This window comes from Eurypyga helias, unplaced genomic scaffold (assembly GCF_000690775.1).
Source record: "Eurypyga helias isolate BGI_N326 unplaced genomic scaffold, ASM69077v1 scaffold16065, whole genome shotgun sequence".
In the NCBI taxonomy this organism is placed as follows: Eukaryota; Metazoa; Chordata; class Aves; order Eurypygiformes; family Eurypygidae; genus Eurypyga; species Eurypyga helias.
Genome location: NW_010251067.1, coordinates 1036 through 18772, shown reverse-complemented (window position 1 = coordinate 18772; position 17737 = coordinate 1036). Strand labels below are relative to the sequence as shown.

General features: G+C 36.9%; 1 protein-coding gene across 1 annotated transcript; it reads left to right on the top strand.

Annotated features, from left to right (window-relative positions):
- The first annotated feature begins 1335 nt into the window (after nt 1-1335).
- Nucleotides 1336-17208, top strand: NME8 (NME/NM23 family member 8). Its single transcript, XM_010151896.1, is given in 14 exon segments — nt 1336-1368; nt 1464-1521; nt 2056-2162; nt 2686-2754; nt 3570-3683; nt 4283-4349; nt 6232-6308; nt 8342-8434; nt 10934-11091; nt 12374-12552; nt 13426-13549; nt 14502-14653; nt 15651-15792; nt 16986-17208. Coding segments are annotated over 14 exon segments (1596 nt in total).
- Nucleotides 17209-17737: the final 529 nt, after the last annotated feature.

Below are 17737 nucleotides of genomic sequence, written 5' to 3'. Positions count from 1 at the left end.
ACTTTGTTCTAGTGTTTCTCCTCACTACTTTTTCTTTTCTAATATATAAAAAAGTGAACCTTCATGAAGTGGTCTGGATAAAGAAGTTAGCAGTTTGCGAAGGAAACCCCAAAATATAGCCTACGTTTTGGCGCTTTAACTTTCACATGGCAGTCGGGTTAAATATCTCATCTTTTGTAGTTATTTCTAATTTTGTAAGCCTGTTAAGGTTTCAGAAGTTGTTTTCCTACTTCGTGCAGAAAGAAAAGATTATTCAAGGGCACTCCACAACTTCTAAGCAGAACAATGCAAAGTCTATGCTAGTTCCAAAGCTAGAGTTTTCCAGCAAGAAAAATGTAAGAAGTGATTTAGTGTTGGTTATATGAATGCATTCTTTCTGATATGAATGTGAAGTCTGCTTCGCCACCTAGTCAATCTAATCCAAGCTGTCAGGGCACAGCATAATCTCAGCACTGAAAAATTCTGCAGGTCTGTGGAAACGCCTCATTCATACTGCCGCAGAGCGAACATCCGTCAGTTTGGGATGATTTAACAGCGAAAAAGAACATCTGTTCTAGCTCCTTTAAGTGCTGTTAACACACCTTTTTCTCCATACTAGTTTTTGGAAATAAAACTAACTCTTCAGCAGGGGCTTTGCAAGTCATGCTCTGGTGAGCAGTCCCAGAAAGCTTAAGAAAAGTAACAACAAAGCCACTGAAACAAGATTTTCTTAAGATAGAGTAGACACATGTAACAGCAGTTACTATGCCTGGGCAGGGCTTCAGAAGTAAATTGGAAGCATGGAGAATTCATGAATCAGGGACAACACGCATATGTGAAATGTGAACAGTTTAGAGACACCTACATTTGCTTCCCAGTGCTTCTTAAACCTCTACCTCGATAATGAAATTCTCACCCACTGGGATGCCTTTAAGAGTTTCTCTAGGTATGGAAACAGCCACACCATACTCTGGACCAATCGTGCTTTCTACCTGTATAAATGAACTTCGCCTTTATATTCAAGGTCCCTGTGTCCATTCTGAACAGACAAATTAAAAGCTTGAAAAAGTGTCGAGGCCAAAGATTTTTTAAGACCCTAACAGATTAAGAAACTAAATTTCATTCTGTTTCCTGTGTTATGTGGGTTTTGCACATAAGTTGTGTATTGCTTGAAAGAATTCTGATGTGGGGTGTTAATTGACATTGTTGTAGCGGCTTCAGTTGAGTTAATTTTTAAGGGAATCAGAGGTCAGTGCTGTGTTGAAAACCATATAAATAAGTTCTGTATGTTGCATGTCCTTTAAAAACTGTTAACTGTGCTCTGTATTTTGATGTTTTTCCTATAGTCACTGGAAAATGGCAGGCAAGAAGAAAGAAACCCAGCTCCAGGTATAAATCCTAATTATCTGAACAATGCTAGTGAAGAATAGGGGTTTTTTTCCTGCCTTTTAAAGATGTTAAAAAGCCAATTCATTTTTTTTCAGACAATAATAACCAATCAAAACCAGTGGGATGAAATGTTGCTGACAAAAGGTGTAGTAGGTACTAACTGTTGCTATTTTCTTTTTAATATCTCATGAAGATACTTACAGTTTTTCATACTTATATATCGTATCATTTTTAATAGATACTTGTTATAAATCTAGAAGACTAGTGCTATATTATCTTTGAAAGAAGTGTTATATGAATATAATTATAAATCTATACATTATGTTTGTGAATATATACTGGCTTCTCTGGTAAATAACAACTTGTCACAAATCATATTATCCATTATTTTATGCACTGCTATAGACCTATGTTTAGAAAATACCTTTCCAGTATCACATTCTGTATGGCAGAAGGTAGGAAATTGTGGAAATTTTTCCCTAAAGTCTTGTACAGACTAAATAAATACTGTACACTTGTACCTTAGCAGTTAATCAGTCAGGATTCCTGAGGGTGCATGTTCTATGATGTGTATTACTCCCCGTTTTCAGTTCGCTCAGTCCAACAACATCCAATACACTCATAAATATGTATGTCTCATAAGTTTCACAAGCCAGCTCTTTGTAATTTCAAACTATTACATTCTAGTAATAGATGTGTATCAAGCTTGGTGTGGTCCTTGCAAAGCTGTGGTGAATTTATTCAGAAAACTGAAGAATGAGTTTGGTGAAGAGGATCTGTTGCATTTTGCAGTGGTGAAGATGTAAATTCTGTGTGGAACTTTGTTTATATTTTATTTAAAATATATCTTTTTATCTGTTTACATATGCAGAGCTTTCATTTTATTGTCCTGATACCGAGTGGTCATAATTTTGGCCTAGTTGCCTCTTCTTCTGCATATCTCTTATACTTAATATCTCTTAAACTTAATAGAGTGAATAATCTCTTTTGTCAAGACCTCAGGGGCTACTTCCTCATTTTTATGCAAGGCATTAAAACCTACATGGGAAAACAGTATTAGGATAAAGTATTTTTCCATGATTAGCGGCTGTAATATGAAGGGAGGCTAATCCCGTGTTACCAAACCAGTTCCTTCTTCATCACCAGCAAGTGTCATAAAGACTGTTGGTTGTATTTAAGACTGCAGCTTGAGTGTGTAACACCACAGTATATAATACTACAGTTTTCTTGCAGGCAAATATGATTATGCATATCTATACACACTTGCATGCATACACACACTTAGGTAATTAAATAATCTTTTACATCTGACTTCAGGCAGAGGCTGACAGCATATCAACTCTGCGACCATTTAGGAATAAATGTGAACCTGTGTTTCTCTTCTGTGTTCTAAGTACATCACATCAGTCTATTTTAATGTTCTGCCTACTTATGCATGAATTTTTTGGCAGATAAAGAAGAAATGTGAAGCTGTATAGACCATACATTTACATTTTACAGTATGTAGGATCATATCATCAGATGTTGTTTACTTGAGGGTGTTTCTCATCCCTGAGTCCACGGTTCCTGGGCACATTTTTGTTGTGGCCACTGCACATGCAGCCACAGAAGATTTGTGGTAGCCACAGTTTTGGTAGTTACTTAGTGAGAAATCAGTATAAGTTTTCCGGGGTTACCTGGCATAAAGTGTCTACATGTGGCTACAGTGAAATGATTATTTTATACACACCTTCCCTCAGGGAAACAGAGTTTGCATTTCCTGCCACTTCAAATTTTTTAAGATAAACAACTAAAATTGCATTTTTCACATCTGAGCAGTTTTAACAATGAATCATACTGGTTATCTCTCCTTGACGGATACAGAAAGACTGTTCTCCTAGGACTGGACTGTAGAACTCTGCTCGCTTATGAGGCAGTGGGTTTTTTCAACCTGAGGGTGCTAGGATTTGAATTCCAGCAACTCAGGGCCAAGAACAATGATAATTTCAGGACACCTTCAGGTTTGAATCTGAATGCTGCCAAGTGAGGTTGGCAGTATCTTTGATCACCCTTAGTTAGCTTCACTCTGGTGTTCCTGAGTGTGGTAGAGCACACGCTGAAAGTTAATGCAGATTAAAAGATAGAAAACTCCATGTGACAGAAATTAAGAGCTAGTAAATAGTGACAAAAACTCACTGAGAGTGTTATTTTGTCTTGCACAGAATGGCAAAATTATTGCAATAGTGAGAGGTGTGAATGCTCCTCTTCTAACTAAGAAAATAACAGAGCTAGTGCAAGAAGAAAGAAGTGCAACTGGACAGAAAGAATGCACTGAGGTACTCACAAACCAGATACTTAAACATAAATGAGTATTTCTATTACATTTACATGGTTTCTTTCAATGTCATTGACAGTGTTTTCCTTAATATAATGTTTAATTTTTTGTACTTTTTTTCTTGACAGCATAGTGACATATGTGAGGGGTTAGAAATTTCCATTAAATGGTAATTTATAAAAATTTAATAAATTTATAGATTAGCCAATGAATGCAAGAAATTGAGAAATGGATGAAATGTCACTAGCACATAAAGGTTTTATTTATGTTTATTCTTTCTGGACTAAGTATTTTTCATATAAAATTTAGTTATATTTGTGCATCACATGAAACAAATGAAGACATCAGCAATAGCCATGTCGCTGCTTGTTTTGAGTTGAAATGGAAATCAAAGAACTCTTACAGTAAAGGGAAACTTTTAACAAACTGCAGGTCAGCAAAGGAAAATCAGTCTAGCCCTATGTTTTTCCTACATTTACTCTCTTTCCTTGTTAGAAAATATGTTACTGCATTAAGGTGGAAGTGTTGTAAAGATCTGACAGCTGTGTTTTGTGACCTTAGCTTCACACTGGTGCTGTACTGTATTTATAATTGCCTTAGGCAGATGAACTTGTTTTCCTAGAAGAGAAATCATCAGAAGAGGATGTTGCGGAGAATGCACCCGAGGGTAAATATATTTGATTTAGTTCAGCGATGTTAACCGAAAGAAAAAGAAAAAAAGTCTTTTTAGTGATTTGGTTCGGAATCATGTATGTCCAGCACCAATAGATCTTCCTTTGAGTTAATAACGTGAGAGGTTATGATTGAGGATATCAGGCTGAGGGGAAGCTTTCTTCTTTAAGGAATTAAGTTATTGGACTCTCATCATCAGTGTTTTCATCCCGCTTTGGGAACCTTCAGAATGCAGGTCCCTGGCACATAGCAGCAATGCTATGTGTCGGGAATTTTCCTGTGTAAAACTAGTGTTTGAAAGTCACTTCTACACAGTCCCTGTGTTAGCTCTGTGCTGTTGCTGAGATGGTGCTTGTTAACCCTTGGATGTTCTACAGAAACACCAAGTTGGGGCAGCCTGTGAAGGTTGGAAGAGTTAATCTCTGAAGGAATAACATGCCTTGTATTTCAGATTATTTTTAATTAACTCTTTTACCAGACTAGATTTAAGCACTAAAGGACAGACTTACACAAGAGCATAAATCCACAAGAGTAGGGTAAGGTTCCAAAAAGATTGAAAACTATACACCATCCTGCGATTGAAAACTATACACCATCCTGCTTGTGAGTCTTGTGTCTATGATTTATTTCAGGCTTGTCATGAGCTGGGACAAATATGTTCTCTATTCTTACTGTTATCTGTGGCTATTGAAGCTTCCTGCTGCTTCATATATGCACAGAATGTCATTTGGGAACGTTCAGATGGAAAGAACTCCTCCGTCCTCTCTCTTTCTTTATACTGGTTTGGTTTTTTTTTCCCCTGTGATCAGGCATTCAATCACTGTCACAGATTAAGTTGTGTCCATTCTCCTTCCTCTTCATGTCTTCTTTATTGTATGGTTCAAGTGACATGCTCCTGACCTCAGCTTTAAACCCTCTGAGACCTGGTAATACGGTATTATAGATCCTTTAGCAATTATATAGGGAGTTTGCACTAATCCATGGAACCTAAACATGCAACAAAATCAGGGAATAGAGTTTTAAGCTTGGGCTCAGCTTCATGTCAGAAGCCATAATACACTAACACACTGTGGTAATATTTCCCTTACTGCATGCTGGTGCCCATGTGTGTGTTCTAGTACTGGAAACAAGTAGTATTTGGATGTTTCTGTTAAAACTATCGAGTTCTTCTACAGTGTTTGGGATCTGACTGAATTCCGTGCTAATGCTTAACAGTAAACCTCAGATTTTGCAAAGAAAGATGTAGTTTATATTCTCTTCTGACCACTTTCTTTCATTTTGCAAGGATCTTTATGCTATGGGTGTTGTATGTCTACAACCAGGAACACCTCTTGGATTAAACACTAGACTGTGTTAGCAAGCATGTGTTACTTCAACAGTTATTAATTGCAAATGATTTCAGCATCCACAGTGCTAAGGAAACAAACCTCTACTATGACAAGAAATGTATATTTTATGGAAAATATCCAATATTCATACAGATTTTCACTTAGTGAATTTTCCTTAGTGAAAATTCCTTCATTCCTTTCACATTTCTAGTCTTGTACATAAAGAGCTCCCTAGACAAAGCAACCATCTTAAATAGTATTTTTTTCACCACAACTAGCTGCATGTAAACCATTTCTCCACCATATGACCCAAAACACTAGTGGTTCATCAGGAATGTGGATTCCAGGGATGGCCAAGGACAGTGCCACACTCCAAGATTTGCTTTAAGTGTTGGAGTAATTTATATTTTGGAACAACTGTTTGGCCATCTCCATGTTAAAATGGAGGATTATTTAAAGAATCCCACTTGTAAGTAATGGAAAATTCAGTTGTGTATTTATTCTGATAAATGTATTCATTGACACATGCTTTTTTCCCTTTCCCAGAAGAAGTAGTCAGATATTCCATTGGAATTATAAAACCCAATGATGTTTTAGAGGGACGTGTAGAGGAAATTAAACAAAAGGTAAACAAAACTGGAAGATTCATTTATCCTATTTAGCATAGGCATAGTAGCAAGATGTAAGATTAAGTAGATCCAAGTTTATGCCTAGGCTTTGGAACAAGACCTGTTAATGTTTCTCTGATAAGGATAATAAAAGCAAAATAATTTTGACTTGAAATAATGTGGTATTTAGATTGATACTATTGCTTTAATATTTCATGTCACTAGGGGACGTATGACATGATTCAAACTGTGTTGATCAGTGACACGTGAAATCTACAAACAGGAGAGTCATTTTTTTCCTCAAATTACAATAGAAGTGAGAACTAGGAATGGTGGTGGTGAAGTTATTCACCCAGCATCTTTAAGAACTGTAGACGCAAATAAATCAAAGAGCCAGTTCCTTATGGAAGACAGCGTGTCCGCAGAAACATAGGAAAATATAGGCATGTAGATGGTGATGCTAATTCACGTGCACTACTAATTGTACTCTAATAATTGCCAGTAGCGCAGTATTTGATCCTGCAGCGAAGGATGTTAATCCGGCAAGTATGCAAGGGTGTATCCAAGGATTCTGTATCTGTTTAAGCCATCACACAGTGAAAGAAAAATCCTTTTGCTTTTCAGAAAATGATACCATGGTACTGCTCACTTCAATTACAGGAATTTCTCACTGTTTCTGAAAAATGCCTCATAACACTATGTATCAAGAAAAAACTATGATAGTTTTTAAAACTTTTAGGACAGGGGCCAGTGACCTTTGCAGGAAAGAAAATCAGAGTGTGGATAGGTTGTTTCTACCTTGACCAGAAATGAAGGAAGCTCAGTAATGGAAAAAAAAACCAGCAGGCAGTGCTGGAAAGCAATTTAGAATCATAGAATCACAGAATGGTTTGGGTTGGAAGGGACCTTAAAGATCATCTACTTCCAACCCCCCTGCCATGGGCAGGGACACCTTCCACTAGACCAGGTTGCTCCAAGCCTCATCCAGCCTGGCCTTAAAGACATCCAGGGATGGGGCATCCACAGCTTCTCTGGGCAACCTGTTCCAGTGCCTCACCACCCTCTCTGGGAAGAATTTCTTCCTGATATCCAATCTAAACCTCCCTGATTTCAATTTATACCCATTACCCCTTGTCCTATCACTACAGGCTCTTGTAAAAAGTCCTATTCCAGTACCCTTGTAGGCCCCCTTCAGATACTGGAAAGCTGCAATGAGGTCTCCTCGGAGCCTCCTCTTCTCCAGGCTGAACAAGCCCAATTCTGGCAGCCTTTCGTCATAGGAGAGGTGCTGAGCAGCTGGTAGTTGGCTCTGCCTTTGCACTGCCTTGTGAGGCATGTGCCATGCTGTCTCCACACTCAGACTTGTCAAGGCAGTCTGGAAACCCTTATCAGCATTGCAGGGGCCTTTAAAGAGTAGAGTCCTAGGAAAGAGATTAATATTGGCAAATGATCAGTATTGGGGCTGGGTAGTGTCTTTTTTGTTTAAACATCAGTATATTGTATAAACCTCATGTCAGTGGAATATGAATTTTGATATAGGTCATGTAAGTATTCATCTCTTACACATACTTGAATTTAGTGCAGTAATGTAACTTAAAATAGATAATCATAAAATAGATTTTATTTTAATTTGTTTTCTGTTGCTAAAGCTAAGTAATTTAGCAAGCAAACCCTGCTGACAAGTACATGTTTATATGACTACAATATAGTTAATAAGATCACTTTTAGAAGTGGTTACATGTTAAGCATTCACAATGGTTAAAATGAGTTTATTCAATGTTAAATAAATCAGATTATTAACTACTGAATGAATACATACATTGAACTGCACTATATTTTTCACAAACCTTAACCTAGTGGGCATTGTAATCCTCAATTTAGTCAAGTGTTTAGAAAAGCTGGAACTTTAGTTTAGGTAAACGTCGCAGTTATATTTGAAATATTTCAAAGAATTTTAAACTTGGTACCTTCCAAAATCAATTGATTTTTAGATTTACAATAACATATGATTTTGTACATATCCATTTTCAAATGCCACTGAATAATTGCAGATTAGAGATGCATGATTTGACATTGAAGCAGCAGAAGAGAAAATGCTAACTGAAGAGCAAATCAGAGTATTCTATGCCCAGAATAAAGAACAGGTAAAAACAAAGTGAAAACCTAAACAAAAGGAACAGTTAAAATAGGCCATTATAGCAATATGTGTTTGCAAATCTCTGTCTTGTCAATTTTTAGTGTGTCAAAGAACTGAACTAATGTAGATCTAGTACATAGAATAAAAAAGAGGTATGTTTCTTTTTCGCTTAGCTAGTCATACAAACATGGCTCGGCAGCACTTTAACATTCCAATGAAGTTAAAATGAACTCAAATTGAATACCAAAAGATTCTGTAGTTCTTTCTCCTATGACCCTTAGTCATGGCCCTAAACGTAGGCTGTTAGCTGCCAAAATGTAGCACAAAACCAAAATCCAGTGTCATCCATATGACAGTATCTATTTGACACACACTCTTCCAGACAGAATATAAATTATAGTATATATTATATTTTTTTCTTCTTTACAGCTTTTATCATGGGGCAGTCCTGGGAATAAGCACATGCACAGGCAGAAAGAGAAAGCATCTCCAGTGAAGTTTATTTTTCTGGCCCTATCCTTTGTTAGGGGACAACAAATAGCTAAGGACAGACAAGAAAACATTGTTCAAGAAAACAATGAAATCATTAAATGGCAGTGGTCTAGCAAAGTGGCACCCAGGTATTGTCAAGTGCTTTGACAGTGTGATAGCTAAAGTCAACTCTACAGAAGGATCTAGATCACGAAAATTAAGCTCCTTTGCAAATATTTATACCTTCTCCTATTTAAAATCTGCATAAGATAAACAGAAGATGGAATTATATGCAGACAACTGGTTTGTTTGATATTATCTGAAGGGCCAACTGATGGGATCAATGAAAGGGTTGGCATAATCAAAAGAAGAAGCTGGGAAAGTGTCCCTGTAGCATTCCAAATGAACAAAAGTGAGACAAGGAGCCAGAAGGAAAAAGAAATCTGATAGTAGTCACCAGGTGGCTGCACTATGGTTTAGAAAGGAAGTGACAGAGAGAACATGTAAAGAATCATGAAGAGCTTGGTTTTGGCAAAGCTGGGATTCTAGTTTAGACAAAGAGAGTTTTGAAGTAGAGGCAAAAATAAGTTATCTTCACGGGAACAGCAACCAAATTTGAGATTAGTTAGGTGTAGCGGGAGACATGGGAGGAACAAAGACAGGGGAAAAGCACGCAGTGTTTGACAGAGGGCAGCACTATTACACCGCAGCAGATCCTAGCCAACATTAAGACAGGGAGAATAAGAAAACTACTAAGAAGAAGTTCAGAGGGCCCTATGCATATTCAGAAGCCAATTATTTCCATTCTTTAAGTGTATTTCCGAGCTGAAAAATAATTACGTTAAAGTGACAATATGGAATAGAGATTCCTTTGTGCTCAGTGGGCAAAATTATTCTTAAGTGAAAACTTTGCAAGCTTGCAGAAGGTCCAGCAGCTGCCTGATATAACATAATGGAGACTCAATATAGATATAGATATATAGATATAGATATAGATATATAGATATATAGATTTCCTTCCAGATATAAATGGAAGCAGAAATTATTTATTTTTAATGATGAAGCTGGGTGAGCCAGGAAAGCCAAATCTAACAGCCACATCTATGTCTTTTAATGTGAGCAAGTGTACTTTTGAAGCCACAACAGTATAGTTACTTATCCATTGTACTAAATATTTTTGTATCGCCATTCATTATGCCTCTTTTGAGTTTGTTCATCTTGTGAAATGGGTTAAGTTTAAGCATAGATATGTAGATAATTGAATGAGAAAATCAATTATTTGAAATCACACATGAATATTTCATCCTCATATTATTAAAGAAAAAATTTATCATATATAATTAGATGAGAAAGATACATAATCTTTCTTTTCATAAAGAAAGACTTAGTTAAATATTTAAAAGGAGATAAGATCTTAATGGAAATTCACAATATTGAAGAAAAAGCTGACATACAAGAAAAAAAAGATTAAAAACTCACAACAGCTTCAAAAGTTATTTACTGATGAAAAATCTACATTTACAAGATCAAAAGTTGAAACTGAAGTAGTGAAAAGAACATAGCAAACAGGATGAAGGAAAAGCCTACAGATATCTTGCAAATATCTCAGAGTTCTACATTTGCAGCCAACTACATTATTCTCAGTCTTAAAAATGATTCCTAGAACCGTAGGACAGTTTGTTATGTCACACTACACGTGCTACTGCAAGCAGAGCACCTGATCATATCAAGTTTCTAGATCATTAACTTCACTCTTGTAATTTGCATTTTGATGTGGAAAAACATGTGGCACTTTCTTAATGTAATTTTATGACTTTATTTATCTCAATTAATTGTTTGAGACATTTTCTAGTAGTGTTGTCTCCAATGATTGATCAAAAAACTTCCCAATCAATTTGACAGGTTTTTGAGAAATTTATGTGAATTCCATTTTAGAACAGAAACTTTGTGTTACTTTGGAAAGTATGGTCTTCTCGTTTCTGATGATAAACTCAGAGTTCTTGTAATTCCATGGGGGGAAATTATGGTTTTTTAGCCTGATTTTGATGATTTTGTTCAACTCATGATGACTGGACCATGCCACGTTTTGGTAATCACAAAAAAAGAAGAAACTGATGCTATTCCTCACTGGAAAGAACTACATCAAGCGAGTGAGAGTGTGCCTGAGGAGCCTGAGGCTGGGAAGCGAGGCAGGTAACTTAACAGTGAAAATGTGTGTGTGTGTGTGATTCTGCTACAGTATTCCGAGCACACCATAAAACAAGGAACATTCTTGCTGACGCTCATGTGGCCGTGAGCACAGAGTCCAGGGAACAGGCAGACTTCTTCACCTGGTCTTTCACAAGACCATTATTAGAGATACAATCACAGTTCCTGTGGGAACATAGAAACTCCTTGCTTCCTAGGAAAGGCAACAAGCAAAGGCCACTGATGTCTTGCCCTTGCTGACGTGGCCTTGAAGGGGTCATCAGACTGATGGGAAAAGGGCTATATTTGCAAGCTGAAGGTCCACTTTATAGCAGACACTGCCCACTGAGGGTTGCCCTCTTGTCCGTGGTTATTCCTACGTATCCGGGAAGCTGCAGATGTGGCCCAAGAGAGACTATGGGACACCTGAAGCATGCCACACTCCCTGGGACAGCCATCAAGTGAGAGGATTTTGGGGTTTGTTCCACTACACACACTCCAAGATGCATAAAAATATTGTAAGGATTAGGTGTTCACAACCATGGTATCTTGAAATATCTGGTTTTCTCCTAGGCCAAATATTTGTAGAGAATTTTAAAAGAGGATGATATTTGCACGCACAACATCAGACAATAAAGAGAACGTTCATAAAAATTCAAATATTGGATCAAGTTTTATATTTAGACATGAGATTTACTTAAAGCCACGTGAATTTAGATACTTTGTTCCAAAAAAGAACTTGCCATAACAATTGATATTTTTGTTGATGACTGCTGTATCCCTTTCTGCATTAATTTAGTACAACTGGGGAATACTGCATTTTCTGTAAGTGTCCAAGACTGTATTTACATAGCAAAATAAACCTTAGACATACAGGCAAAGAACAATGAGAAGTGTCTCAGTTAAAGACAATCCTGTAGTGCTATCATTTCTCTGATCATGCCGTACATGGATTAAGCACAATCATTATACTGATCATTATGCATCATACACTGTACACTTGTCAGTGTGAATTCTGTCTAGTCAAACAGAGAGACTATTTTGAATAAGCTGGAATCAGAAAAGCTGCATGGCTCAAATTTCTCTTTCGTAGCACATGACAACAATTTTTGAGATTAAGACTTCTCAGAACCATTACTTTGGATGTTAATCTGAATTTAATAAAAACTGAGTTTGGCATTCTAGTCTTGTGTTTCACTAAATTTTAAGAAAGTACATTTTCAAGAACTCAGCTGTTAACACAATGTATGCAGTGACTTAAATACTGTATTATTTTGTGATTCGTTAGCTTGGAAAGAACTGTGGAAACTGAGAGTATATTAAATATATGTGATGTGCAAGACAGTGTAGAAGATGCCAGCAGGCAGCTCGCCTTCTTCTTCCCAAATTTTGACAGAAAGAAGACAGACCAAAAAGTTGAAAAGACTTTGGCCTTAATTAGACCTTCTCTCTTAAAGGAAAGACGGCGTAAGTGTTAATAACTACATTTTCCATCTAGGGCATATAAAAAGTCTCATATTTTGAACTTGAAAAATTCTAATTCTACTAAAGAAATATTCTTATGTTATATTGTCTCCCCAGCATTAATCTGACATTAATCTGTCAGGAGAAGAGTTACATAGTTAATGTTTTTGATATATTGAGAATGTAAATGTCAATGTTATTTTATTCCTTTGCCTGTTTTTTTTAAGAATGACTTTAGACTGCATATTTGATGAAATGTTTCTAGACACATGGCTACAGGATACTCATGCACCTGAGAGTTCAGTAAAACTCAAAAACAGGACCACACAACTGCAGATAATAAGATAATTACCAAGTTCTGTAGATAAATAAATCAGGTTTTTAAATTACTAGCTACTCCATATCTCTACATATAGGATGTTGAAGTCAGTGGCCAGTTCCATTGATTTGGGTGCAAACAGCTGAGCTCTGCTCCGGAAGGCTGCATTTAGATTGTCTGTAGGAGAGTTCTGAAATCTTCATCCATGCTGCGTGCTGATTTCCTTGGGGAGGAAAAATAAATCATGTTTGGGTATTGCCTTCATAGGAAGTTGAGACATGGCTGGGACAAATACAAGCTGATCAGCATTTTTATGGCTAGTAATAGACCAATAGCTCAGTTCTACAACATTCTTCCTGTTGTGTTAACATACAGTAACTTTGAAATTCGAATTTGCGTTTCAGCACCACAAGGCTTTATCAGACTGCAGATGTTTTAATGGAGATGAGTTTTTAAGTCCTTCAGCATTAGGGCTCATTTTCCTGGCCTGGACTGTATTTCATCAAATTCCTTTTACAGATTACAGTGAGTTTAATATTTGATATTTTTAATGCCAGTTTTCCCATTCTGCAGTGGTCCAACTCTTGTACTTGCTCTAACACGAGAAAATGCTATAGCACACTGGAGAGATTTATTAGGCCCAAAGACTGTTGAAGATGCTAAGAAGGAAAATCCGAACAGGTAATACTTACACTAGTAAACTACCATTCACAGCTTCCAATTTACTTACACATTCCTCATCAAATTGAAAACGGCATTCCAACAAGTGTAACTATAGTGCCATCATCTGGAAACTGATATATTTTTTTCTGGGGTTTGTTAAGCTTTTCTTGGCAGAAGTGTATTAGACATAGTGACTATAACATCTTTTGAGAAATAATGGCTACTGAGCACAATGAAAAGCTGAGTTTAAAAAAGGATATTAAAGCCAAAGAAGATCTTGAGTCAGAGAAAAATCCTTCACTGCTAGAAGCACATTCCACAGGAAGAATCCACCTGTGATAATCTTATAATCCTGCTCTGACAGTTGTATGAACAGGTTACTTGGCTATTCAGTTGAATCTTTGTGACCTTGGATGGCAATTTTTAGGCTTTGAGTTCTACAGAAGTATTGCTACTAATTTTCTACGTGAAAAAAATATTGGCAATATCTCATGTTTAACGATTTATTTTGGTTTTTTGAAATAGTACCATTATTTTTCAGAACAGACACTTATTTTCTTACCTTTATGAAAACTTGCCAGCAGTAGAGTATTTTATTTGTGACTAAGTTTCTTCCACACATTTTATGAATGAGCATGTTAGTTTTACCCATTTATTTTACCTGTTTATTTTATTGTTCTTAGAAACTGCTGTGGTATCATCTAATCTATTGTGTTTCATTAAGCGAGAACAAGATATCATAATGTTGGAAATATAACAAGATGACAATTAGGAGTGAAGATGTTAATATTTCAGGTGGTTAATTAAAAATGTCTTTGTTCTTTCTGTAAACAGTGAAGGCTTCTTAATCCTACAGGGAGTAAACACTTAAGTCACCAGATCAACATTAATTTAAATTTACTGGATTAGTCATAGTTGAAGTTCAAAATGACTATTCCTTTAAGTAACTTACTCTTTTAATGACTCCTAGTTTGCGTGCAAAGTATGCAGTCAACAACATACCTATTGACCAGCTGCATGGTAGTTCTACACCCGCTGACGCTCAGAAGGAATTACAGTTCTTCTTCCCTCAGGAGCACACACTGGCATTAATCAAACCAGCTACTGCTAAGAAACATAAAGGTAAGTGATCTAAAAAGTATGGGCTACATCTACAGATGAAATTTCCACAAAATATTAGCCATGTAAACTGCAGAAAATCATATCAGATGCATTCTTTTTACTTGCAGATGCACAGGTTTTCTGTGCAGAGAAAATGCAGGGCTTGCATAATTCCGGTTGAAGTCTCAAATGTGACATTTCCTCTGCTTAAGTTGCCTATAGCTCTTTCTTCACAAGAATGGTGGTGAATTGAAGTGAGAGAGTTCTTAGCTAAGTTAAACAGTCTAAAAAATTGGCACTTGTGCAAACTAACCATCCAGCATCATTCTAAGTCAAAGCAGAGGAAGGTGTTCAAATGAATGTTACTTATTTCAGACAGGTATCTCTACAGACTCCAAAGGGGTCATTTCTCAATTAGATGCTGTCCCATCCTTGGTTTGACTCACTATTTGGCAATGGGAATACTTGCTCTTTTGCAAAGGAATGAGGAGGAAAGGTGAAAATAAACAGTACACTATGTACAATTTGGAATCTTACCCTAAAGATTTTTTGTACCCCTTTTTTTAGCCTCTTCTTGGCATTCTTCTTTTCTGTCCTAACAAATTTCAGGAGTCTTTCTAATGTTAATTGATCATTGGCTTTTGTGATTCTTTCTTTCCGTTTTGTAACAATCTGGATTGATTTTAGCAGGCCAGCTCGTGTGTCACGTAGCATTACAGCTACAGCCCACGTCCCATCCAGTGCAAGGAACAGCAGTGAATGTTGCCAGTGTAACACTGTGGGTTTGTCACCTGCATAGGGATGGATGAGGGCAGTGACGATAGTTTCTGTGTGTTTTAGAGAACTGTTGAAGTGTTTGTCATACTGTCCATGATGACATGATACTGTAAGTAGAATTTTAGTAGGTATTGGTTATTTTTTTTAAAGCATCTAGTATTTTCTCAACCTTTTAAAGTTTGTGGGCTTTTCTCATCTAAACTATTTCAATCAAGAATTAATGTTCTTCTTGTTCTCCTAGATGACATTATGCAAAAAGTTAAAGATGCTGGATTTACCATCTCAAAGATTAAAGAAGCTTTAACTCGTGAAATGGCTACACAGTTTTATAAGGATCACAAAGGAAAACCCTTTTTTGAACAGTTAGTGACTTGTACGACTGAGTAAGTGTTTCGTTACACAATGCTGAGGTATGTAAGTATACAACAAAGTTTGACTTTACAGTGCCAACAAAACGTGCTACACCTAAGGAAGATGAAGGATTTTCAATCTGTCGCACTTTCTGGAAAGTTTAGTCTGGCTTCTAGCACTTTAGTCTGGCTTCTAGCACTGACTGCTCTTTCCTTAAAAGGAATATTTAAAATTCTTTCCAAACCTATGGATAGAGACTATTATTTTGGATTTTTTCCTCAAAAACAGAACAAATTTCTAATGGAATCCTTGTTCTTCCCACATAGAGCAAACCTCTTCCTCATAATATTGTTAGGATAGCTGTTCATAAAACAGTATGCATTGTCTCGTTTCAGAAATTATTAGGTGAGAATCTTTTTAGGACAAAAGGTCCAAATCCAAATAGCTGATTATCATAATCTTTTTGACTTTTGTCATAGTTTAATCCCAGCCAGCAGCTAAGTACCACGCAGTCACTCGCTCGCCTACTCCTCCTTCCTCCAGTGGGAGAGGACAATTGGAGGAAAAGACAAGAAAACTAGCGGGCTGAGATAAGAACAAATTATTAACTGAAAGTAAATGAAATAAAATAATTATACCAATAATACTAATGATATTAATAATACGTAATGAAAATAATAGAAAACAAATTATACGACCACTCACCACCCACTGATTGACAAAGAGCTAGAACCGTGGAGAGAGAACCCATTCCTAGCCCAAGCCCCAGCTTATATACTGAGCATGACATTTTACGGAATGAAATACCCCCTTGGTCACTCTGGGCCAGCCATCCTGACCGTGTCCCCTCCCAGCTGCTTGTAGCAAAGAAGTTGGGAACACAAGACACAGCAACAGAAACTGAAAAAGTCCTTGACTTGGTACAAACCCTCCTTAGCGACAACTAAAAACATCAGTGTTTTCAATACTTCTCAGCACAAATCCAAAACACAGCCTCACACTAGCCTCTGTGAAGAAAATTAACTCTGTCCCAACTAAACCAAACACATTCAAATACAGGATATTGTCTTAAACAAAATACTCAGAAATAAATTTAAAAATTTAAATAGTTTAACAAAATGCAGATAGCATAAATTTTACCATAACCCTTTATGGTACCTCTGGAGTCCAAGCTAAGTCTGCATCTCAGAGTAGTGTAAGAGCTTCCGTGTATTTATTTTTACAGGGGCCCATCGGTGATAATGATCTTAACAAAGGAAAATGCTGTGGAAGAGTGTAGGCAACTAATGGGTCCAACCAATCCAGAATTGGCAAAAGAGACATCTCCTGAATCAATTCGAGCTCAGTTTGCACAAGACATTTTGTCTAATGCTGTTCATGGATCATCTAATGGAGAACACGCACTGAAAAGCATTGAGTGTGTGTTTGGAGAGAATGATATAGACTGAACAATCAAGATGCAATCTCTGAAATTCAATATTCATGTCATTAGGTGCGTTTGTCTACCCAGCCACCTATATTTAAGCTATGCATACACATATATTTTCCTTCATCCTACATCCGTCTTTTTATCAGCCAGTTTTCTGTTATCAGCTTTGCCATAGTGCAAAACATAATGCAACAAGCAATACCTGCTAGAAGTTTGATGTTAGTAATGGTTTCTCTATGTATGCTTAGTAGACAGTTTTTCTTTCATCACTTTTGACAGATTTATGCCTTTCCAATAGTTCCAGGAGTCTAAGGTGTTTTATATATAACTACTTTAAAAAAAACAGGGTCAAGGAAGGCCATTCAAACACTATTAATGACACATCCACTGGGATGTGGATCAAGTCTTCCAGTTCAGGCAGCCTATGAAGGATAAATGCTGAAAGGTAGTGGATGCACTGCTGCACCAGCGGCAGGGAGCAGCAGCAAGTGTGGGAATGCTCCATGAGGGAGCAGGAGCCAGGAGCCAAGTATGACCACAAGCTCTGC